Source organism: Pelophylax lessonae (assembly GCF_965119305.1).
Source record: "Pelophylax lessonae genome assembly, chromosome: 6".
Taxonomy (NCBI): domain Eukaryota; kingdom Metazoa; phylum Chordata; class Amphibia; order Anura; family Ranidae; genus Pelophylax; species Pelophylax lessonae.
Genome location: NC_138773.1, coordinates 298,976,533 through 299,003,069, shown reverse-complemented (window position 1 = coordinate 299,003,069; position 26,537 = coordinate 298,976,533). Strand labels below are relative to the sequence as shown.

General features: G+C 43.4%; 1 protein-coding gene across 8 annotated transcripts in view; it reads right to left on the bottom strand.

Moving 5' to 3' along the window:
* The window catches only part of R3HDM1 (R3H domain containing 1), a 277,140-nt gene that overhangs the window by 108,682 nt on the left and 141,921 nt on the right, over window positions 1-26,537 (bottom strand). For 7 of the 8 annotated variants that reach the window (XM_082261129.1, XM_082261127.1, XM_082261128.1 and 4 more), the window contains exons 4-5: window positions 8,076-8,117; window positions 7,667-7,756 (exon numbers count right to left, since the gene is read on the bottom strand). The exons of the other annotated variant lie outside the window; for it this stretch is intronic. In XM_082261129.1, coding sequence (XP_082117255.1) covers window positions 7,667-7,756; window positions 8,076-8,117 — 132 coding nt within the window. The remainder of the gene's footprint in view (window positions 1-7,666; window positions 7,757-8,075; window positions 8,118-26,537) is intronic. 8 annotated transcript variants of the gene reach the window in all.

Sequence of the window (26,537 nt, the reverse complement as noted above, 5' to 3'; positions counted from 1 at the left end):
GCCCTGTCCGATGGGTTCCACTGTGGGTGCAGGTTTGATTAGAGTTCATCCTGACTCTATACAAGCTATAAGACCAAAAAAGTTTTCCTCAACATCACACACCATGCAAAGCTGTCAGTCATGTAAGTAATAGCAGCCACAGCCAGGTCTAGGCGTGGCCTAGATGAAGCTGGCTGAGGATGCTATTACTTAGGGTTTGCATGGTGTGCTGCATTCAGGACATTTCTTTGGTCTTCTAATCTGCTGGGTACCCACAAGAGGGCGGCCCCTTCTGTTGTGAGCAGCCTAACCTAAGCCAGTGAGCTCTCTGAATGTTGTTGCCCCCTCACTACTTTGTAAGAGTGCAATCCAAAGTCCAAACACCTCCTGGATGCTGCATTCTCTTCATTGAAAAAAATAAAAAAAAACTGACAGAGGTTTGAAGCCTTTCTAAAGCTTTTGTTTCAGATATACTTAAAAAAAAAAAAAAAACCCATAATCAGTTGGCCTTTGTTATTTTAGTTGGCTGAAACTACTTCTGTTTGTATGAAGCTCTCCCTCATATTCACTCACATGAAAAACAAATCTTTCTGAAACACCTCATACTACCGCCCACGTAACGTACGCCACAACAACCAATCTCTTCCTTCACATCAGCCCATTTTAATGCATTAAAGTTAAAAGTACATAAGAAAAGGACAAATTACGCATAATGGTGCAGATCAAGATAGTGTGTACTAAATACAATACTTTGCTGGAGGAGGGGGGTGGGGGGGGGGGTCAATGCACCACCATAAAAACTTTTTTTCCCTTCCCCTGATATTTTAAAGCCAAGAAAGGAAAGACATTAACTGGTCTGGAAACTATGCTGACATCTTAAAAGCACATTTCACCTAAAAGCAGTCATTATGCTTGTGGAAGTTCTTAATGCATACATATTCTATATTACTTTACACTTAAAATGGCATTATTATTTGTGCAAGTCTGCAGTAAGCCTTTGATTAGTACAATGGAAGTGGTAATGAGTATTCAGAGCTAACTGCTTTATTGACAAGAAGGAAAGGAAACTTACAATCCATTCCTTAATGTTAATTGTTCATATATATATATATATATATATATATATATATATATATATATATATATATATATATATATATATATATATATATATATATATATATATATATATATAGAGAGATAGAGAGATAGAGAGAGAGAGAGATAGAGAGAGAGATAGATAGAGATAGAGAGATAGAGAGAGAGAGAGATAGAGAGAGAGATAGATAGAGAGAGAGAGATAGAGAGAGAGAGATAGAGAGAGAGATAGAGAGAGAGAGATAGAGAGAGAGAGATAGAGAGAGAGAGAGAGAGATATAAAGAGAGAGAGAGATATAGAGAGAGAGAGAGAGATATAGAGAGAGAGAGATATAGAGAGAGAGAGAGAGAGATATAGAGAGAGAGAGAGATAGAGAGAGGGGGAAGGAGACCAGGAAAAAAAAAAAAAAACCCCATCAGTCTTATACAGCAGCCTGTACCACACTATGGCCAAAAGCGGAATCCCCTGCTGCTCTAACATATACGTGATAACATTTTGTAAACGTATGTACTGAATGCCAGGTGTCGGTCCTACTAATCTGAGCTATAGATGCCTCACGGCGAAATGCCCAGCAGGTTCCTATACCCCTATTGGAATGAGCACTTACCCTGAAGGGAGGAGCTTTAGCCCTCAGGCCATAGGCCTGAATTATCAATCGTCGAATACAATGGGGAAATGGATGCTTTGGAGGCCGTTTAATCTTTTTTGGGTCCTCCTGGCAAAACAAAAAAGCATCAGAACACCCGATACCTGCAGATCTTTTCCGATAGACTCTGACGGCCCATGCCACATAGAGTGTAGTCGGTTTTCTTCCACTGATCAAAGATGGGATAAATATGGTTTTACAATGTCCTGATTTAAATGAAAAGCAGAAACGACCTTAGGCAAAAAGGACCGAAGAGGTCGTAGCACCACCTTATCATGGTAAAGGATTAAATATGGCTCTCTACAAGAAAGAGCGGCCAATTCAGACACCCCTCTAGCGAAGTTATCACAGACAAGCTAGCTTACGTGTCCAAAAGGACCAACCAAATATCCTGAATAGGCTTAAAGGGCTGTCTCTGTAGCACCAACAAAACCAAATTTAGATCCCAAGAACACAGATGTAACCTGACAGGAGGTACAAACAGGTTCAACCCTGAATAAAAGTAATGATCAAAGAGTGTGATGCCAAGGGTCTTTGGAAGAATATAGCTAATGCTGAGATCTGCCCCCTAATTGTTCCCAAGGCTAGATTCATCTTTACGCCAGACTGAAAAATAGGAGAGGACTCTCCCAAGCATGAATTTTTAAGGATGCCATCTTCTGGTCTCACACCAAGCAATGCATGCCTTCCAAACCCTATGATATATCTTCCTTGTAACCACCTTCCTGGCATTCACCAGAGCAGACATCACTGGTCTCGAGATGCCATGATCTCCTAGAACCCTAGCCTCAATAGCCATGCCATCAAATTTAGCGAGTGTAAATTGGGGTAGAAGATAGGTCCTTGGGATAGTAGATTGGAACGGACCGGAAGCGTCCAGACCATCTACCACCAATGTTACTATCTTTGTGTACAAAGCCCTTCTGTGGCTAGAGCCACTAGAATGACCAAAACTACTTCTCCCCGTATCTTGCCTAAGAGATGTGGCAATAGAGGAACTGGGGGGGGAATGCAGAGGATTAGAGAGAACTGGGTCCAAGAAACTACCAGAGCATATACTCTGATCTTGAGAGGATTCTTTGCTCTAGACACAAACAGTTGCACCTTGTTGAACCTGAATGCCAACAGATCTACAGCCGGCGTCCCCCACCGCTTGCAGATCTGCAACAACACCTCAGGGTGAAGAGAGACTTTTCCCCTGGGTTTATTTGCTGGCGGCTGAGATAGTTTGCCTTCCAGTTCTCCACCCCCAGAAAAACTGCAGACAGAACCGGCACATGCTTCTCTGCCAAAGTTAGCACCTGGCTCATCTCCTGAGCCAAGCGGCTCTTGGTGCCTCCTTGGTGGTTGACATAAGCTACTGCTGTGGCATGGTCAGACTGAACCCTTATTGGGTAATCCTGTAATCTGACTGTCCGGACCGTTCGAGCCAGACGCACTGCCTGCCGCTCTAGCACATTGATGGAAAAAAACTATTTTCCAAACTACAGGAAGAAAAGATTTCCCCTGCATCAGATTTAGATCAACAACCAACTGCGGCTCAGCCAAAACTTGGGGGGATAAAGACAGGGGTGCCTTTTGTCCCTCACCTGCCAAAATTGAACCTTCAAGGCATAGACCTTTCTTGAAGGGAGAAAAAGCTTTGTTTGGGCCGGGTTTTGAACTAGTCCTAAGTACTTCAGACACTGAACTGATTACAAAGCCGACTGACATTTATGATCCAGCCCAGGTATTCCAAGAATTGAACTGTGAGAGCTACGCTCTGTTTCAGACCATGCAGAGGCTGATCCCTGAGCAAGATGTTGTCTAGATAACCCAAGATCAAGATCCCTTGACACATTAGAAGGCCCAATACTAGTGCCAGAGATTTTTTGAAGAATGGGGGAGCTGTTGCAAGCCCGAGGGGCAGCGCCACAAATTTGGAAAGGACGATCTTCTATCGCACAACGCAAAAACCTTTGATGAGGTTAAAAGATTGGAACATGTATAGTAGGTATGCATCCCTTAGGTCTTTGGATGCAAGAAAAGTCTCCTACCTGGAGTGGATTGATTCCATTCAAAAGGACCGAACTGAAAGACAATGGTTCAAAGCCTTTAGGGTCCACGATAGGCCTTATGCCCCCGTTCGTTTTTTGGAACCGTGAACAGATTTGAGTAGAATCATGTACCCACCTCTAAAATCCCCCCTTGAAGCCTCAAGTAGTCTAGTGTCTGAAACTGTAAGCTCTTTTTTTTTTTTCTTTATAGAGGATCTGAGAGAACGCTGGGTCTTAAAAACTGATGAGGAAGAGAGGCTCGTAATTCCAGCCTGTATCCTCGAGACACAGTGGAGTTGACCCACTTGTTATAAACCAGTGTTTCCAAAACTTTCGCAAAGTACAGCAGCCTTCCCCACCACCCGAGTGGGTGGGAGCGTCTCTTCAAAAGGAGAGCTTGGCACCAGCCTTAGAGGATTTCTGGACCAAAGGCCTTTTCTGGCCCTGATTTTGAGGCTTGTCTCTGGCCCTATTTGCCTGCTGTTGCTGAAACTTCCTAGGGGCTGAAAAATTTGAAGAAGCAGTCCCGAGCTCTTAAATGAAGGCTGCATGACCTTCCTCTTAAGGGGAATAGGAGAACTCTTTCCCCAGGTGATTTTATGGATATATTTATCCAGATCTTCACCAAATCATTCTCTCTGAAAGGGAAAGCCAGCTAACAACCTTTGGCAAGGCAGTTCAGCCGACCAATTTTTCAACCACAAAATTCTGCATATATGCACAGACAAGGCAAACCGGGAGATTTGCTATATTGCGTCTTGAAGGGCATCTACAGCAAAGCACAAAGCCCAAGACAAATCTACCATATCCTCAGCAGAATCATCCTCCTGACTAGACCTATTACACGTTTAACCTAATCCTTTATGAACTGACAAACTCCAATTGCTGCAACTGCGGGCTGAATGGCAGAACGAGGACGAAAAAATTAAGCCCTTAATAGTGACTCCAATTACATCAGAGTCTTTAAAGACCTGTGCATTATCCACCGGACAGGTTAAACTCTTATTCAAGGACTATACCACTGCATCCACAGCTGGCATGCTCCATTTGCTTTACAACCTTTTCCTCCATAGGATATAAGGAGAACCTTTTGGGAGGAACAAAAATTCTGTCTGGGTGCTCCCAACCAGAATACACCATTTGCTCTAATAGTGGGTGAAACGGAAAAGCCTGCGCCTTATAGACCTCAAAGAGAAACAAAAGGGTCTCAGATTTTTACAGAAGGTAACTTAAATGCAGAACTAACCATCTCTGTAAGAGTGGATAAGAAGTTTTTGCGACTGGGAAGCTGACAAAATCTGAGCAGCTTCAATCCCTGATTCTGCAGAGGCAGAGTATTCTGCCTGAGCATTAGCTAGATTATTATTACACCTTCCAACTCGTCAACCCATTCTTGCTCCAACACAGGAGGATTAGGGTAGGGGGATTGCTCATGCTTTTTACCACCCAGTGTGACTGAAGCAATCCTACCAGCCATTTTATTTTCTAAACCAGCCAGAGCTGAGGATAGATCGTTCTTAGTAACATATGCAGAGGCAGATGCGCTGGTAGTAGCCACAAAGCCAGACAAGCAGCAGGGTCCAGATTGCCTGGTTGCCTCTGGTCTTCCAGGGGAATTATTACAATAGAGCTACACTACCTTCTTCAGGGCCTGCTGGTGGAACGTGCTCCCCCTACTCTGCTTTCTGGAAGACAAAGCTTGCTATAAAGTGAAAGTAGCTGGGCTTGTATGCACACAAGTCCCCACAATATTCCCCCTGCAAGACTCTTAATTCAGCATCAAGCATGTATTATAGTCTCACAAACTATGCAAAACATAAATGTGAAGCTGCCAGCATCCAGGATTTATGTGCCCTAAAAGGAATAGACTGCTCTGTGTCCTTTCATGCAGTCTCAGCCCTCCCGTCGTCAGACACCTCACTGATCCGGCCCCCGTGGCTTCCTGATATCACTGGGCATGCGCTGCATTGCCACATGCACGTTTCATGCGTGTGCGCTCACGGAACACGAGTGCCAGTGAGCCTGACAAGTGGGAGGAAAATGAGATGCATGCAGAGACCCAGGACAAACCGGGTGCAGAGCTAGTCCACTTTCTGAAACGCCCTCTAGTGGCTGAAGAGGGAAGGCACAATCTTATTTCAAAAGAAAAGAAAAAAAAAAAAAAAAAGACAGCCAGACATGTTGCAAGGGAGAAAGTAACATAACATGCTCCTGATAAACAGGAGCTACACAGCAAAACTGCTGCAGGACTCTGACACAAGTCAGGGGTCCAAAATTTACCTATAATGGCGGGCTTTGTCACCTAAGGACTGGGTACCCTTTTTCATTAGAAGGGTCCACTCCCTTGGACCGGTACAGCACCCTGCCTGAATTGCCTTAGTTCTGTAGTACCCAGAATTCCATTCCGCAGGGTCCAGCGCCCAAAAAGGACTGCATTACAGGCAAAACTTTACAGAGTCTTCTGTCTTCTTTGCAAGGCTCGGGTACCATTTAATTTAGCCATCCAAAAGAATCCGATAGACCAGTCCCCTAATTGTCAAGCAAATTGGCTTGGGACCATAAAAACTTAGGGAGCGCTTAACAACCATGCCCATCACCTTCAAGACACTTACTGTATGGGATGGGATTATATAGAGGGGGACTTTGTCAATTTTTTTTGGTCTGCCAGTGTCCATCTATAGGTGGCGCAAAACCCAGATAGTAGTGTACATAGCCTGCTCCATGTTCCATGATGTACGATAAAAAAAAAAGTCAAATCAACCCCTAGGTGTCTTTGGCTGTGTTTTTCTGAACACAAACTGCACGTCTGAGGTGAACAGGGGCCATAGAAAACATTGGGTTTTCTATGGGACTTGTTCACATCACATTTGTGGTGGTGTGTAGAAAAATGCAGCTCAAAAGATGTGGCGTTATCAGGAGAGCAGAAAAAAACAAAGCTCATCTGCTCCCTCATTACTCATTTAGCGACATTTTGCTCCTCTCTCAAGACAGATTCTGTAGCGTTTCAGTTAGCAAGGGAGCAACACCGTAGGAGTCAGCGAGTTATCTGACATGACTGAAGACAGAACAGGCAGTTAAGTGCATTAATGAGGGTGAGGGTGGGGGGGGTGGTCGAGGGTGGCACCATTTGACTTACAGTGGATGGAATTGGGATGTGATTTTTTTCAGTGGAGCCTAGGTTTTACAGAAGGCCATCAGCTTTTTTAGTTATCAGTTTAGTTAACAGTAAAGGCCAAAGCAAATAAGAGCACTGTGACCCTTGCGCTATAGGATTTTTTTTTTAGGTTACTTAATTTCATAATTACCCCTAAAGGATAGTTATTTTTTATGTTGCCCATAAAACACTGGTTAAGTCCACCAGTTTGAAGACTTTCTCCACCCAAAATGATTTATTACAGTGACGTGGAAAGGAAGGCCTGTGATCGTCTTGGCTGAAGCACAGCTTTGCTTAGCTATGGCTGGCCACTTCACTTGTTGACCTTTGGGAAGTGTTGGCAGGTATCAAAAACCCCACTGCCTAATGACCAGCCAATCCAATCCCTAAACACCCTGAATGACGGAGGAGATACATAATGCAGGCAATATTTCACATACATCAGCTATACAGTTAGATAGGTTAACACTGGGTACACCCACATGCACCATAGTATAGGAACTGGGGCTGCCATGTTGGTCAACCTGTGTAGCAACTACCTTCAGCAATATTTCAGTTGCTTATACCTCCTACCTCATTTGGGGAGTACAACTGTGAATAAAGAAAGGGATTTTACTGGGGCACACTAATTAAGGTTGAACTTCGCTCTCGTAAATACAATACTCTAAGCAATATTAAACAGGAGTGCTTCTTTACTGTGTAACAAAAGTGGGAACACTAAACCGCACATGCTTTTTAGGGTAGTTTATTACCTGTATATCCAGCGGGCTGTCAGCTGTGGAGGGTGGAGGAGACTCTTCACAAACCGCCAGGCTTCGAACTAGCTTTAACTTTGAACTCGACTAAAGAAAGTCAATTTACAACAGAACTGCAGGTCAGGAGCAGTGAAGCTTCAGGCTACAGAGCAAACTGCATTCAGCTTGACAAAGTCCAGAAGCGTTTCAATTGCATAACAAAAATAGCACAGGCAAAAAAAGAAAAAAAACAAAAAAACAACAAAACAAACAAACTAAAAAAACACTCCATACACTAAAAAGTAGAATGATTACCGCAGGCAACAAAACGCAAGGGAAAAAAAAAAATAATAAAAAACGGTGCATTAATGCCGAAACTGCACACAAAAACCATATAGCATGCCAGCAATAAAGACAGCTACTATACCTTTGACCTTTTTCCTGTCTGCCCCAAAGGCTGCACTGGTCGCTAAAAAGAGTGGGCACAATGACAATTCTTATTAACAGCACAAAGCCTTCAAAATAGAAGTTTTATAACACAGGCAAACGCAAGTATTAAAGTTGATCTTATCACCGTACATAAAACATATACATCATTTACTGAAGAAATTAAAATAGATTATTATTATTATACAGGATTTATATAGCGCCAACAGTTTGCACAGCGGATTTTCCATCACAGCTATTAAATATCCAACGTTACCAAAAGACAGACTATTTTTTTTTTACTTTTAAATGTCATCTAACTCCATTGTTAGTCGTTTATAAGTCTTCTGCAAGGGATCGTGACAAAACAAGAAAAAAGGACTAGAAACAAATGCTGCAAGCATTGCTAAGAAGAATGGGAGATGGTTGTGGGCATGTTTCCCTTAATCAAGACGAAAATCGGCATCTATTAAGTCTGAATTGGCCTGACGTGTGACTATATCCTTAGATATGCATGTTAAAATCAAAAACATCAACAAAAGCAAATTTCCAGCAACAAAAGATCTTTTGCATTAAACGGCTTTCAGTAAAGATTCATTAATCAGTTAATGTGTCCATTCTATCATTCCCTTTTGTCCCTTGCTTTCATTTATTAGGTCTCCTGCATATACTTAATACTTTTTATTGAATATATCGCCAATTAAAAATAACATTTACTAGCTAAATATCCTTTCACAAGATCTAAATACAGTATATCAAATATATTGAACTTTAATAACTATATTTATTATATTATAATACTATGCAACTCCCGCTCTTCTGTTTCTGGAACATTTTATTGTTTTACACAAACAAATTTTTAATTTTTCCTGGGAGACTTAAAGGTATTTTTTTTTACATAATTGTCTTTTTATTGGAAAAAAAAATAGATTTTTTAGAACACAGAAGTAAATTTTATAACCATAGGGGTATATTGCTAAAGCTATAGAGTTTCCAATAAAGGTGATAAATATGGATTTAGACTCGATTCACACCAGCGCGACTTGTCAGCCTGACAAGTCGCGGTCCATTGACTGCTACAGGACCCGTTCTAATAGGAGCGACACAAGACGCTCCGACTTAGAAAAAGGGTCCTGTACTACTTCGGGGCGACCTCGAAGCGACTTGCATAGACATTATATGAAGTCCGTGCAAGTCGCGGTGCACTGGACTTCACATGCCGCCCCCGAAGTAGTACAGAGTCGTGTCGCCATAGTGTGAACCGACTCTTAAAGAGAAACCTATTTTATCATATGGACATATTATTGACATATTATTGAGGGTGAAAGGTCTGTTTGAAGAAACTGACTTTTAAAAATGTCAAAGTAGTGGTGAGCAATGTAAAGTAGGGCTTGCTATACACGGTGCAAACTTTTTCTCTTCAACCCTGGGTTGCATGAAATAAATTTGAAAGATTCCATCATCCACACAGAGCGCTGAAAGGGACATCAGCAATAGTCTACCAGCGGGGGAAGCAGTCTCAACCAGGAGAAGACTGATTATCGCTAGCAGCTATAGCAGCCACTAGCGATGATTGCAAGAGAATCCGGCAGGCTGGTTGTACCCAAGTTGATCTATCAACTTGGTAAATTCAGCCTGCCCATTAATAGTTTGTATGCCCAAGATTCAAACCTTGTATGGTCGGCGTTCGTATTTTAAAGGGAGATGAGAGAGGAAGGGAATGCGGTTTGGAAAGATAACGAGTTTGGGGGAGGGGATCAGTCTCAAGTGCAAAGTTATTATGTTTCATATAGTTATAAATGTATTCTAAACGGATGGCCAAGGGTCCTAATTTATTTAATGTTGGTCCACAAGACTATGCCATCATGCTACAAGCTTCTCCATGAGATGAGCATCATTTACACGGGAGTACAGATCTATCTGTGTGGGTGTCTTAGTTTGTTTCCACTTGAGGACCACAAGACTTCAGACTGCGATGAGGATGTGCCGTATTTTCAAAATGGAGATTCTTTTGGGGTGGGAGCCCTAAAATAAAGGTGCAGAAATCTAAGGGGGTTTCATTCCCTGACCGACCATTAATGATATTTAACCAGTACCTATTTCAGAGTGCATCATAATAGTAGATAAAGTTCTATAAAAAGGAAAACAAAAATATTCAACTATCTCCCCACCCCTTCTATAAAAAGGAAAACAAAAAACAAAAATATATTTGAAGAAAAAAAACAAAGAAGAGAAAGGACATTTAAAGCCAGCTTCTTTTCTTTTCCAGCTGGCACCTTCTGTTTTGCTCCTCTTTTTATGTTGGATAATGATTTTTTATTTTTTTTTTGACTGTTTTGCTGCATTATGCATTCAATGAAGCAAGAATCACCGGCAAGCGCCGGGGAAAAAAAATAAAGTGATAAATGTTGGTGCTTATCGGGACACTTTTCTCAAATTTATACTAATTCCACAGGCTTGATGTGTCAATTCTGAAACCGCCGCCAGAGAAAAAGAAGGACACTTCCTATATTGCGTTGAGAAATGATATGCTGTCGTATTGTGAGGTTTTCAAAAATGTTACAGAACGTACTCTCCTGTGGAGCTGCTTACAGTAGCAGTACGCATAGACTGACGATTCAGTATTTCTCAGGCGTTTTGCTATAAAAATGTCCCAGGAGTCAAACAAAATACAGTACAAGCAAGAGAAGCACGGACTCTGCAAAAAAAGTAATTATAATACGAACCCTGCTCGTATTCAGACTTGTGCATTGGACACACAAGCTGGCTTTCTCATAGCCAGCACCCCACAGGGTGTCAACGCTGACCGTTGCCACTACAGAGAGTATCGAAAACAAAATGATGAAGTGTAAAAGTCATCTCTCTGCAGATTGGCTCCAGGAGTGTCTTGGTGCGTGAACTGCCTGGAGAAAAAAAAAAAAGTGACAACAGAAAAGGACAAGGCTTCATAATTCCCCTGCAAATCCACCCTTGATTGGATGTATTCCCGACGAATTCACAGAATCCCTGGTGTCTATAGCCTGCCCTGATCTGAATATTACATAAATCCAGGTCTCCGTTTCAAAGCGTGACCTTTGAGTGGCTCGATAATACTTTGAACACCTGCACAAAACACGACAATGTGCTACAAAGCCCGGATTATCAACTCCTCTGCAGATAAAACATTGGCATCCAGAGAGCAGGGATTTAGCTAGAAACTTGTGTGCGTGTTTTCAGAGCGTAGTATGCGTTTATTGTAACCTAAAAGTCATTTTTAACCACACCTTTGGCTGTTTACCTGCTTGCTGTTTTAAGAAAATGGCAAATGCGTACGCTATTGCCATTTAGAAGCTAAATCAGTGACAGCAGCGCTAAAAAATGATTAATTCATCAATAACATTAAATAGATTTAGCGTTCTACATACTGTCATTTTCTCTGGGTGTTGGGTATATTTTTGCATAACTCTTCATGTCCAAATATATTATTCACTCATTCTGTAGTGTTCTCTACCATTATTATGATTGTTATAGCCTTTATATATATATATATATATATATATATATATATATATATAGAAAGTTTTTCTCTCCAAAATACTCCTAAGGAAGCAGATATGACCTTGAAACATGTTGAGAAAATATGGTGCATGCTTTACCAATTTGTTGTAATAAAAATTATATTTTTGACTATCCCTGTGTCGTTGTCCATGTAGGTACCATTAAAGGCCATAGGCCTCTAAATATATATTTTCCATAAAAACATGAAATAGTTAAAGATTTTGAAAAGAAAGGTAATCCTAACAGATTGCAAATCATCTACTTTCTCAAAAAATTAAAAAAAAAGCCAAATGTCCACTAATTCCCATAAAAAAAAATAAGAGCATCCATGATCTGATTGTTATAAGGGAGAACGGTGCCCGGAGAGGTCACAGCCAGGCATTGCTGTCAGTCAATTCTGGGTCCAACCTGGCCCCCCACCCCGAGTCACCTTATCGCCCAAAGTATGAGGAAGCGATTTACAAAAGCTAGGGGTGCAGGTTTCAGAGGATCTTTTAACTCCATAGAGGTCTTTTTTTTTTCGACCTACACCAGGCCAAGACCCTCAGTTTCACCCCCAAAGGAGGTACTGTCCTGCCCCTCCACAACACAAATGAATGACCTGCAGGTTTTGTGGGATAGTTACAATCCATACAGTTTCACGCTATGGAATCGCTTTCTATTCTTTGACTGAGTGACGCTGTGATATCCTGTCCCAAATTGAATTTATGGAGGAGATCTTTATCCAGTGTAAGTCTTAAACGGTCATTAAACCCACATCATAAAAAATGATCAAATGTTGTATTACATGTTATTCACACTCAGTCACTATGAGAATCGTTTTCTGCATTCTGCAAAATACCTGGTTGATCCGGCTCTTTCTACATGCTGTTCATGTCCCCAATTCAGCAAGTAATTTTGCAGATGTAGTGGCAACTCTGAAAATGTTCAGTTTACAGTGAGTTTCTATGCTGAGCATTTCCTACCCATCACATCAGAGAAGCCCACATGACTGTAGTCACACATGGGGGTGTATTGCAGTGTGGCAGACTGCCCACTCTCTCTCTCACCTCCTTCATGCCCATTAACTAAACACAATGGGGATGGGATATTACATGTGGATAAATGGAGGCTTCACCTCCCTCTTATTCTAAGACACAGGCTGAAGGGGCGTGACACATAAAAGATTTGATTTCTAATAAATATTTGTATGCCAATTTAAAAAACGTTTGATATTTATTTTTACGCCATATTCCAAAGACGGTTTTATTTTAAACATGTGACCAGTGGCAGAGGACTAGAAGCTCCTCCTGTTTAGGTTTCCCTGCATATAGGCTGGGAGAGAGCTGGGTCACGTGGCAGCTGTATATCAATTAGGAAAAAGGTAAAGAAGTTTTTTTTTTTTTTCCTAAAAAAACAACAGTTACGTCTTGCATATACAGAAATAGAAGGGACGATATAAATTGAACAGTGTGTGTTTAGTATCACTTTAACCTCTGAAGCGGGACATGATTATTTCCTGCATGTAATGGGTCATTGGGATCTGGTAAGCAGCATATGCTTATCTTCTTGGATCACAGGTGCATGGATTAGTTCTTGAACACTTGGCTGCTATTTTCTTTGGAGTCATCATAAAAACTTTGTATACCTTTACTGCAAATGCACTTTCTTGGATTTTCTTATGGAAATCAGTAGACATTTGGTGTTTTATTTTTTTTTTTTTAAAGAGGATAATTTGAAATCTGTTTTTAGAATTAATTTGCTTTTCACAGTCTTCTTTAACTATTTAATGTTATTGATGAATTAATCGTTTTTTTTTAGCGCTGCAATTTTGATACACATTTTATGGGTTTAAAATCATGAGCCTTTCATGCTAACTGTTTATATGCATTACCAACCTGAGTGCAGCGATTTTTCGATTATTTTTTAAATCAGCAAGAGCGGTCAGCATTCTCTTCTGAACATCTGCCATAATACTAAAAACCAATATGTAGTTGCACTTAATGGATTGTTTACATAGCTGTCCATATTATACACCTATTGTTAATGATTGCCTATCAAACAGATACATTTCAAGCTGGCCACACAAGCGATTGGACAATCTCTGCATTGATTGCCAACACGTATGCAGTATGATGTCCTACCCAAAATAATCTAATTAGCATCCAAACAGGTAATCCTGCGCAGTTTAAGTTGCTGGTCAATATATAAATGCATGGTCATGTTAAGCAAAATCTATTTGCCTGTAACCATCTTGGACCCAGCCGGTAGACAGCTGTCCTGATCCATCCCGCCATTAGTTTTTTCAGGCAGATCTGAACAAAGCTCATCAATGTTGGTTTATTGCTGGGCAGCAACGCCACAAACTGATAATGCTCCTCTCTCACAGCAAAGCGGGGAAAACTATGGTGACTGGCACATATTGGAATGTGAAGGTAGGCATCCTTGATATCCATAGAGGCGAGGAAATCCCCCTGATGCAGGGATGCCACCACCGTTCGAATGGACTCCATTCTGAACTTCTGTACCCACAGGAAGCAGTTTAGCGCCTTAAGGTCTAGGATTGGACGCACTTTGCCTTCCTTCCTGGGAACTGTGAACAGGTTTGAGTAAAAACCCTGAAAACGTACCGAGGTCGGAATTGGGACAATCACCTCTTGAAGGAACAGGTCTTGTACTGCCCCAAACAGGCCCTGCAAGCGGTCTGGGGACAGGCGCAAGTTGGAAGGAAAAAGCCTTGCCAGGGGACAAGAGCAAAACAATCTTGTAGCCAGACCGAACGACTTTGTGGACCCATTGTTGTCTTGCACGTGGGAGGTCCACGGGTCCGGAAACCAGCGAAGACGTCCCACCCCCGATGCGGGTGAGGGCGCACCTTCATGCAGAAGGAGCCTTGTCCACGGGTCTGGAGAAGCCCAATCTTGGCTTGCCAAACCAGGATCGTTTTGATCCTCCAGAAGAGGCCCTCTAAGTTTTCAAGCCTGAGGGATGAAAAAACGTACGAGATGAAAAGGAAGGCCCACCTCTACGATGAGGTTCCTTGCCCTTAGTAGTCTGTGGAAGAAAAGTACTCTGCCTCCCCCCCTGTGAGACCCTTAATGCTGTCATCCGGGGTCGCTCTAAGCAGGCGATCTTCTTGAAAAGGAAGATCAGTCGAGGCCTTTTTTGAAGTCTGATCCACAGAACAGCACTTGAACCAAAAGACCCACCGAATGACCACTGCCAAAACAGGCGAGCCGCATCCAACGAAGCATCACAGAAACTGAAGCCCCTGGACCAGCTGGGTCTGCCAGCTCGGCAAAGGCAGGGTGAGCGGTTTCCCCTCCAGTTCACGGTGTAGGAGCTTAGCCCACTCAGTCAGAGTTTGCGAGACTAGGGCAATGGTGAATACCGGCCTCATTGCAGAACCAGCCAGAGTGTACACAGTGCGGGCCACAGCCTCCGCCTTCTGGTCAGTGGGATCCTTTAAGGCCGGGGACTCTTCAACCGAATCATGGTAGCCTTGTTTAATCTGGAAACTGGAGGGTCCACTACCGGTGGCACAAGCCACTTCTTAAGAAGAGACTCCTCATAGAGACTCCTCATAGGGGTTAACACCAAGTAAAGCGCTTAGAGACCACACGAGGAACGCTTTTGGTCATCCCCCACTCTTTAGCGACAATTCTGTCAAAATAGGCAGGGAAAGGAAACACCTTTGCAGCATTGGATGGCTTGCGAGTGCCAAAGGGCACCTGCACCTCCGTCGCAGCTTCAGCAGCGTCCTAAATCTTCAGCTGCGTCCTCCATCTTCAGAGTTTCATGTACCAATACAATCAGTGCATCCACCAGCACCTTTTCGTGTGCGGCCACAGACTTGGAGGAATCCTCCACACTATCAGAGGATTTCAGGTGCGTGGTTGTAAACCTAGCAGGGTGACCCACGTCCACAGCGGCCAAAGCAGATTCAGGATCTGATGAGACCGATGTGGCAAGGGAAGGAGGGGGCGCTTTTTACTAGCCCATCGCTCGCAAGCAACCTTCACTTGGGACACAAAGTACTCCAGAACCGCTATCAGTGCATGGATGGATGGTTGGGACCCAAAGGACCCCACAGCCTCAGAGAGGGGATCAGGTGGGGAAACATGCTCCAAAGGCTCCATGAGTTACCAGGGGGACCCCACAAAAAGTGTAAAACACTGCTAAGGGACAACCCCAACCGCACTGGCAGCACCACCCGGTCGCCAGGCACAAAGCACCAAGCGATCCTCAGCAAAGAGTGAGAGGGACCCCACCCGACTCACCACCCACAGAAACAGGCACCTGCAGCCATCAGGAGAATCTGAACTACACGTGCGGCGATCCGAAAGTACAATGATCCAAAAGTAAGCACCAGGGCATGAGGAGGGGCTACCACCACTGAAATCGCCACCCACGGGGCTCAATCGTCATGGCCGCCGCTATTTCCAATGGCAAACCAAAATAAAATAGCCGCTGGATTACACAAACATGGCCGCCGTGTATAGAAAACAGAGGCTACAACTAAAATGGTGACACCACGAGGCTCAGAGGGACCCAGAAGGGTGACCCGGCCTCAAGGACAGATCCAGGCAGAATGAGGGCCCTGGCAGGAGCCCCCACCAGGTACAACCCCCCGCCCCCCCCCCATCGCCAGTTAGCGCCCTACCCCGATCCCAGGAAAGTGGTCAGACCCCCCAAACAGCCCCAGCAAGGGGGGGGCAGGATGAGGGACTTTGCAAGGGAAGGGGGGAAACCCGGGGTCCGACTGTCCCAAGGAGGGGCCCATGTCCACCCCAAAACCCTTCAGTGGGAGAGGGTGGACAGCTGCTGACCATACCGCACCGCTCCAGACTGAACCCCTCTCCATCTAAATGGGGGGGGGGTGTCGGCCAGGAGGAATGATGCGACTGGGGCTGAGACCTGGTCATATGCAACCTCATGAGATGTTTATCTAGCAGGCCAGCCCAGTTCAGTGCTGCTATGTTGCGGCCAACCTAGCCCAGAGGCAAGGTCTGTGCACGCTTGCTGGCTAGAGTGGGGTGACAACTGGACCTAGATTATCCAGCCCGTCACCCGGTCCGGCAGTTGACTGTACATCTCACAGGAAAATATCCAGGAGGAAAACATTTTCTATCTAAAAAAAATTTGCCAGGACCAAAGATCCCAGTAAGGAAATAGGTCCTTACTCACTAGGCAGAAAAAAAACAAACTGTGTGGCTATAGCAAAAAAGGAGTATACCCCCTGGGACTGCCCACGGGTGTAGCCAGAATTCTTTTCTGCCTAGTGACCTACTCCTGTAGGAGGCAGTATAACCCAATGGTTATGAATATCAGGAGCTGTGTCCGTCAATTAACAAAAGAGAAAGTCATTTTCCAGTTTTTTGGACCTAATCTCTACGGACGGAGGTAAAAGGATGTACATCCGTTACATCTTCCTGCCCATAAAAAGTTAGAGAGTTTCTTCAGTCATATTTTAAAAAACAAAGTCAGCAGCTATAGAAACTGTAGCTGTCGTCTTAATAGACCCATTTACCTGCCCCTGGGTCTAGTGGTGTACTCACCCCGCTGGTTTCTTCACTGGACCTTGGCCACCAGCATACTAAGTTTGGGTAGCTGGCTGCGGCAGCTTATGGCTTCACAGCCGGCTGTACCATCTGATTGGTCCCACAGTTTTCTGGGATCTGACAGGTCCCAGAGGGCTGCTGGGGGAATCCGAACTTCCACTCAGAACGCCACAGCGATCTGACTGGAAGTGGGGGAGCAGGTACCTGTCAAAACCAAGTCCCCCCCCCCAAAAAAAAAAAAAGTGCCAAATGCAAAGGGGGGGGGGGGTTCAAACTGAACTTCCCCTATTGGGGGAGGTTCCGCTTTAAGCTCAGTTTTCCTCCACATAAAGATGAAGAAAAGACAAACACTGGAGCAGACAAGGCCAGCCTGCTCTAATCCAGCAGGAAATCTGTAAAAGGCACTTTAGAGCTTATAGGTTTCAACTCCCTTTAGAGTGTAAGCTCCATGGGCAGGGCCCTCCTATTTCTTCTGTACTGAAATCGAACTGCCGCCTTCATATTGTAAAGCACTGCGTACACTGTTTTGGCTATATAAATCCTGTATAACAATACATTTTAAGACAGACATTTCACCATTGTCATGAGGAATGGTTACCCCATACACAACAATGGCCTTCCTTAAACTATTAATGGGAAACTCCAAGTAATATACAAATCTCAAAAACATGCCAAATGCACAGCTATTTAGTTAGGCCTAATTTGGATTTTTGGACCAGCAACAGGAAATAAAAGATGCTTTAAACAAGGTCTGCATTCCAACCATCATGCAGAATTCAAATAAATCCACCAGTCCATTTTACCAAAGTTAACACATTTCCATGTTTTAGTAGACCCAAACAAATGCAAAATAACACCTAAACAAAAGAACAGTTAAAGTGGAACTTTAGTCAGAAAATTAAGTCCAGCTAGATCGATAGATTCAGGCTGGCCCATTTTGCAGGTAAAACTATGTAAAACATTAATGTAAAACATTAAAACTAAGGGTCTATACGAATCAGAATCCAGTAATACACAGTTTCACCCTGCTCTGCACATGCTCAGTTGCTCTCCCATTTCAGGCATTTTTAGACACTGCTGAGTTTGTAGAGACGATCTGCGGACAGTCTTAAAGCAGAATTAAACCCTCCCATCCATTACAGCCAATGAAGTTCCTTCTGTTTAAACTTCAACTGCACATGTGATCAGTTATGACTCCAGCCGTTTGATTGTTTGACAGTTTGGTTGAGAAATGTGACAGTTCCTAATCCCACCATTCCATGAATTCAACAGTTTTCAATTGGTAAATCAATGGGTTTAGTTCCACTTTATGATTCAATGCGGTTTGAGGGCTTGGGATCTGCAAAATGGCAGCCTCCAGCAAGAAGCAAGTGGTTAAAGCAAGTAAAGTTCTACTTTAACCAATTAAGGACCAGGCCAATTTTTGACACTTCTTGATTAAAAGTTAAAATCGTTATTTTTTGCTGGAAAATTACTTAGAACCCCCAAACATTATATATTTTTTTAATGTTAAAGAAAATGTTACGCCAAGTCAATAGATATCCAACATGTCAAGCTTCAATATTGCGCATGCTCGTGGAATGGCGACAAAACATTGGTACTTAAAAATCTCCATAGGTGACGCTTTAAAAATGTCCACAGGTTACCAGTTTAGAGTTACAGAGGAGGTCTAGGGCTAGAATTATTGATCTCGCTCTAACGATCACATGGATACCTCACGTGTGCTTTGAACACCATCGCGCGACTTGGGTATGCGTTCGCTTCTGCACACGAGCTCAGAGGGATGGGGAGCTTTAATTTTTTTTTTTTTCTGATTCATTTTACCTTTTATTTTTACACTGTCACTTTAGAATTAAAATTTTGTGAAGAATCAACAAGTGGGACACAATCATGAAGTGGAACGAAATTTATTGGATATTTCAAACTTTAACAAATAAAAAACTGAAAAATTGGGCGTGCAAAATTATTCAGCCCCCTTAAGTTAATACTTTGTAGCGCCACCTTTTGCTGCGATTACAGCTGTAAGTCGATTGGGGGATTGTCTCTATCAGTTTTGCACATCGAGAGACTGAAATTTTTGCCCATTCCTCCTTGCAAAACAGCTCGAGCTCAGTGAGGTTGGATGGAGAGCATTTGTGAACAGAAGTTTTCAGTTCTTTCCACAGATTCTCGATTGGATTCAGGTCTGGACTTTGACTTGGCCATTCTAACACCTGGATAGGTTTATTTGTGAACCATTCCATTGTAGATTTTGCTTTATGTTTTGGATCATTGTCTTGTTGGAAGACAAATCTCCGTCCCAGTCTCAGGTCTTTTGCAGACTCCATCAGGTTTTCTTCCAGAATGGTCCTGTATTTGGCTCCATCCATCTTCCCATCAATTTAAACCATCTTCCCTGTCCCTGCTGAAGAAAAGCAGGCCCAAACCATGATGCTGCCACCACCATGTTTGACAGTGGGGATGGTGTGTTCAGGGTGATGAGCTGTGTTGCTTTTACGCAAAACATAACGTTTTGCATTGTTGCCAAAAAGCTCAATTTTGGTTTCATCTGACCAGAGCACCTTCTTCCACATGTTTGGTGTCTCCCAGGTGGCTTGTGGCAAACTTTAAACGACACTTTTTATGGATATCTTTAAGAAATGGCTTTCTTCTTGCCACTCTTCCATAAAGGCCAGATTTGTGCAGTATAAGACTGATTGTTGTGCTATGGACAGTCTCCCACCTCAGCTGTAGATCTCTGCAGTTCATCCAGAGTGATCATGGGCCTCTTGGCTGCATCTCTGATCAGTCTTCTCCTTGTATGAGCTGAAAGTTTAAAGGGGACGGCCAGGTCTTCATAGATTTGCAGTGGTCTGATAATCCTTCCATTTCAATATTATCGCTTGCACAGTGCTCCTTGGGATGTTTAAAGCTTGGGAAATCTTTTTGTATCCAAATCCGGCTTTAAACTTCTCCACAACAGTATCTCGGACCTGCCTGGTGTGTTCCTTGTTCTTCATGATGCTCTCTGCGCTTTAAACGGACCTCTGAGACTATCACAGTGCAGGTGCATTTATACGGAGACTTGATTACACACAGGTGGATTCTATTTATCATCATTAGTCATTTAGGTCAACATTGGATCATTCAGAGATCCTCACTGAACTTCTGGAGAGAGTTTGCTGCACTGAAAGTAAAGGGGCTGAATACTTTGCACGCCCAATTTTTCAGTTTTTTTATTTAACAAAGTTTGAAGTATCCAATAAATTTCGTTCCACTTCATGATTGTGTCCCACTTGTTGTTGATTCTTCACAAAAAATTACAGTTTTATATCTTTATGTGTGAAGCCTGAAATGTGGTAAAAGGTCGCAAAGTTCAAGGGGGCCGAATACTTTCGCAAGGCACTGTATATGGCTTTCTATGGTTCCTACCTCCCATGTACACAAGGTGCAACTATACGGCTTTCTATGGTTCCTACCTCCCCTGTACACAAGGTGCAACTATACAGCTTTCTATGGTTCCTACCGCCCATGTACACAAGGTGCAACTATACGGCTTTCTATGGTTCCTACATCCCATGTACAAAGAAGAACTGAAACTTTTTCCTGGTCCTACCTCTTCGGTACATAACCAGAAACTGGTAGCTTTGCCAATTTCCATGGAGATTTCCGCTAACCAATACAACATAAGACAGAGTTAAATTAACCACTTCAGATCCGGAAGGTTTTATCCCTTTAATGACCAGGCCATTTTTTGGGATACGACACTTCGTTGACAATTGCACGGTCGTGTGACACTGTACCCAAATAAACTTGATGTCCTTTTCCCCCATAAATAGAGCTTTCTTTTGGTGGTATTTGATCACAGAAAAAAAAAAAAAAAACAACTAAATATTATTTACTTATTGCTATAAAACACATCCAAAAAAAAAAAAAAAAAAAAAAAAGTTAAATATCATAATTTTTTCATCAATTTAGGCTAATATGTATTCCACTACATATTTTTCGGTTAAAAAAAAAATACTAATAAGTGTAGATTAATTTGTTTGCGTATAAGTTATAGCATCTACAAACTATGGGATAGATTTATGGACTATTTTTTTTATTGTTTCTACTAGTTTTTAAAAATCTTGGCGATCAGTGAATTTTAGCGGGACTGCGACATTGCGGTGGACAAATCTGACACTTAAGCGACACTTTTTGGGGACCAATGGCACCAATTCAGTGATCAATGCTAAAAAAACGCAAGATCCCTCTTCCTTTGTGACAGGCAGACCACCGTTCTGTCATTTCGCCAATCTGCATTTCCCGGCAGCCATTGCAGCCACTGGACCCGCTGATTGGCTCCCTCTGACCAATCACAGTGGAACCAGTGGCCCGCGTGCACCCCATGCATCTACTGGGCAGCTGGGCCGCCGTGCCACAGTATACATGCGGTGGGAGGTCTGGAAGTGGTTAATATATGGCAGATTGCTCAAGTTTGCAGTTGCCCGTTAAAAAAAAAAAAAAAATAATAATAATTTTTGCAGTTGCCACCAACAAACTAATATATTTGCTCAACAAATATCAGAAAATAGCAAAATCAATCTAGTTTAGGTGTCAAAACTATACCTTCATGTACAACGGGCTGACAAACACCCTGAAAAACCAAGATGGACTATTGGATATCACATCAACAGAACAGCAAACTTTTTGCTTAAGAGGTTATTCATAAACCACTTCATAACAATTGATCTCCTCGTCTTCCACTGCGTACACTGGTTCCTCCTGCTGACTCTTCAAGGTCACCACAGGGCACAGTGGTGATGTGGAGGTTGGCTAGTGAATTTCTACATGCAGTGCATGTAGGAACCAGAAATCTGGCACTCGGGACTTGTCAGTTTAAGGACCCTTTCAGACTTGTGCGACCTCAAAGTTGAGCGATTTTGACTGGACTTGAAGCAATGCCTACGTCTATGGACCTCAAAACGCATCAAAGCCAAACTGAAGCAGTTCAGGACTTCTTTGGAGTCGTGGCAACTTTAAATTGCACAGATATTACGGTACTCACTGGAAATCATGGAGTGTGACTGGTCATGCGGCTTTGCAGTCCCAAGTTGTGGGACAAGTCACACAGGTGTGAAAGGGGCCTAAAATGGCACTTTAGACAGAAAATTAAGTCCTGTTGGATCACTTCAGGCTGGCCCCTTTCCTAGGTATAGCTATGTAAAACATTAAGTGCCTATACGGTTTAAAATCCAATAATACATTTTCTTACCCTGCTCTGCACATGCTCAGCGGCACTGTGCCAAAAATGCAGAGGACGATCTGCTGGCAGCCCAAAGCTATACTGCCGCTCAGGGGCTCTGGGCTTCAGTAAAATGGCAGCCTCCAGCAAGATTAAACAGGAACAATGCTGATTGATGGGTTTCCATCAGTCCAGATTTGACGGATCGGATGTCAGCGGACATGTCTCCGCTGACATCCGATGCCCCATAGAGATGCATGAGGCATCCTTTCAGATCCGCCAAAATAAAAACCAGACAGGCAGTTCTGAACGGTCCACCTGTGTGAAAGGGGCCTTACAATGCCTCACAGGATGAGTAGTTCAGCAACAGCTGGAGGGTCGTAGTTCGAATATGGCTGATCATTAGCATATGAATGGGCTCAGGCGTGTTCGGATCATAGTCGCAACCCACCTGAGCAATCCCACCAGGAAGCCCTCACTGTGCAGAGGCGGCTTTGTGGCAGGCTTGCTCAGGTGGATTGGGACTACGATCCCGAACATGCCTGAGCCCATCCCTACATTAGAGCTCACCGACTAATCTTGATTTTGTATTTTCTGTACATAAAATTGTGTTTGGTTGATGTGCAGGGAGATAAAGAGAGGATCCACAGGGAGGCAGCACTACTAAGCAGCAGGCACAGTCTGCATCATTGATAATATGGCTGCCCCATTAACAACTACAAAAAACTATACAGAAACAAAATGTAATATATGAATATGCAGCAGTTGGATCATTTACAAATATTTGGCTATTTTTATAAATTAACTTTCCCCTTAAAAAGGAAGAACAAACAATAATAAAAGGGTAAAAAAAATAAAGTGTTAACAATAAGGCCCCTTTCACACAGGTGCCTCCGTAAAGAGGAATCCACTTGTTCAGCGGAGGATCTCTCCACTGAGCAGGCAGAAGACAGATCTGTGTCCGCTATGCAGAGTGGACACGCAGTCCGCTCTCCTCTATAGGACAATCGGAAGGAAAAAGACCGCCTGTACGTTTCCATCCAATCCGATCCACTAGACCAGGGATCGCTAAACTACAGCCCTCCAGCTGTCGCGGAACACGTCCCATTAGGCACTGTAAATGTCTGACATTCACAGACCTGACTAGGCATGATAGGAATTTTAGTTCCTGAGCAACTGGAGAGCCATGGTTTGGAGACCCCCCGAGAATAGACCACCATCCGTCTGTTTTTGGTGAACAGGATCGAATCGGATGATGGTGGATGCCAGCAGACATGCGCTATAGAAAACATTGAAGGGTCCAATCAAGTCCACTTGAAATACTGACACGAAGGAGTGATCTGATCACCCCTATGAAAGGGGCCTAAATAATTAAAGTGGAGTTCCACCCATTTTTGGAACTTTAGATCTTTGTAATCCCCTTTAAAATGGCTTTTACCAATGGAAACTTTTTTTTTTTTTTTTTTGCTAGTAAATACCTTAATTTCGGATTTATTCCTCCTCTCCTCACTTCCTGGTCCGATCGGCGATGACGTCATTCGGCGATCCGCAGTGTCTGCTGGGATGTATTCTATTCCAGAAATCTCAGTAGCTGTATCTGTACTGAGCCGTGCCTGCCCCGCCTCCGCCCCGCCTCCTCTCAATGAATTGCATTGTATGAATGTATTAAGGCTGTTCTCTGCCCAGCCTCCGGCCCGCCTCCTCTCAATACAACTCAATGAGAGGAGGCGGGGTGGAGGCGGGGCAGAGAACGGCCTTAATACATTCATACAATGCAATTCATTGAGAGGAGGCGGGGCGGAGGCGGGGCAGGCACGGCTCAGTACAGATACAGCTACTGAGATTTCTGGAATAGAATACATCCCAGCAGACACTGCGGATCGCCGAATGACGTCATCGCCGATCGGACCAGGAAGTGAGGAGAGGAGGAATAAAGCCGAAATTAAGGTATTTACTAGCAAAAAAAAAAAAAAAAAAGTTTCCATTGGTAAAAGCCATTTTAAAGGGGATTACAAAGATCTATGTATTCCAACCTATTAAAAATGGGTGGAACTCCGCTTTAAAGTGGTGCTTTAGAAACTTGGAGTAAAAACACCAAATACATAGCTGAAAAAAAAAAATGTATCTGCCAACAGATCTCTAAATTTTGGCAAACCATTATTGTGATGCACATCTGTCCTAGTCAGGACAATCACTCTGCTGCTTCCAGGTTTATAATTATGGTTTGCTGTGTCAGCTCTCTTATCATTGGACAAAGGTGATGTTTTGGACTAGAAGCAAAGAAAGGGTATAAGCTTTATTTAGTTTTTCATGTATCTGTATATAAAAGGTTTGCCTGGAGTTCCACCTTGTTTTACCTCCTATTCTTGAAAATTTAGGGGATTTAAAAAGTGGATGTAAACCCTCACATATACTCAGTGAAGTGAACAGCCTCAGATGATACACAGAGATGAAACCAATCCCCCTACATACGTTTAACTTGTTTATCTGCAGCCTTCTCTTCCCTACACCCCTTCAAAAGGGCAGAGTTAAAACCCTTCTGAATCTGTGAGAACAGAAGAGAGGTAGGAGAGGCTGCAGTTAGTGTGTAAGAGCTGATTGGAGGAAAGGAACACACCCCCTTCACACAGCAGGACAGTGTTGCTAATAGACAAGCTGTGTGCGGAGCTCCCTTCCCGACACAATTTTTATCTGGTGCCAGAAAACTTTTTAGAAGTGATTCACGCTGATAACAGAGGAAGGAAGCATCATGACACTAGAGCTTTGGAATGATATAAGAAAACACACTACAGATATAGGTGCTTTGCTCAGTTTTCACAACCACTTTAACCACTTGCCGACCACCCGCCGCAGGTAGGCTGGCTCGGCCGCGTAAAATGACATAGCCCTACTTCAGTCACACGCGTGGAGTTGGGGCAGCGAGCGCACGTCGCCGGTGGCTAACTCCCACCCCCACTAGGCAGCGGGAAGCCAATCCACGGGACAGGCGGCCGCGATTGCCGCCGGGCACCCGCGATTGCTCCCCGCTGAGAGAGGACAGTCAGCTGTTGTAAACACAGGTGACCATTCTCCTCTCTGAATTGATCACAGAGCACCTGCGATCCTTCTATATAGGATCACAGGTCTATGGTCATTTCACAAGTCCATCCCCCACACAGTTAGAAAACACTCCCCTAGGCTCACACTTAACCCTTTGATCACCACTGGGTTAATCCCTTCCCTGCCAATGTCATTACTACGGTAACAGTGCATATTTTTAGCACTGATCACTGTAGTAATGTCACTGGTCCCCCAAAAGTGTCAAAAATGTCAGTTAGGGGTCCAATCTGTCAGCCGCAATGTCGCAGTCCCACTAAAAATCACAGATCGCCGTCATTACTAGTAAAAATAAAATAAATAAATAAAAATTACATAAATCTTTCCCCTAGTTTGTAGACACGATAAGGTATGTAGTTTCGTGGGACAGAGCTTACCTTCCGCCTTTTAAGTACAGCAGCTGGTCGGCAAGTGGTTAAATTTACTGAATAAGCTATAGTTTTATTTTAAAATCATTGCATGGTCTTTTTTTTTTTTAAATACGTTATACTTACCTCCTCTGCGCAGTTGGTTTTGCACAGGGCAGCCTGCATCTCTCTTCTTGGGTCCCTCTTCGCTGCTCCTAGCCCCTCCCTCCTGTCAAGTGCCCCCACAGCAAGCAGCTTGCTATGGGGGCACCCGAGCTGAGCTGCAGCTCCATGTGTCCATTCAGACACGGAGCTGTGGTTCGGTCCCGACCCTCTCAATCTCCTGATTGGGGTGACTGATTGACAGCCGCGGGAACATCTCAGCCAATCAGGAGGGAGAGTCCCGGATGGCCTAGGGAATCTTAGACATCGATGGAAAGAGATGGGGCACAGGTAAGTATTAGGGGGTGCTGGGGAGGCTGCTACATACAGAAGGCTTTTTATCTTAATGCATTAAGGAAAAAAACCTTCTGCCTTAACTCCTTTTAAGTATAAAACTATTCTATAGACTTCATTTCACCTTCCCAGTGTAACAAAGTGACTTTTAACCACTTAAGCCCCGGAGGATTTTCCTGCTAAAAGACCAGGGGGTATTTTGCGATTCGGCACTGCGTGACTTGGACAATTGCGCGGTCGTGCGACGCTGTACCTAAACGAATTTGACGTCCTTTTTTTCC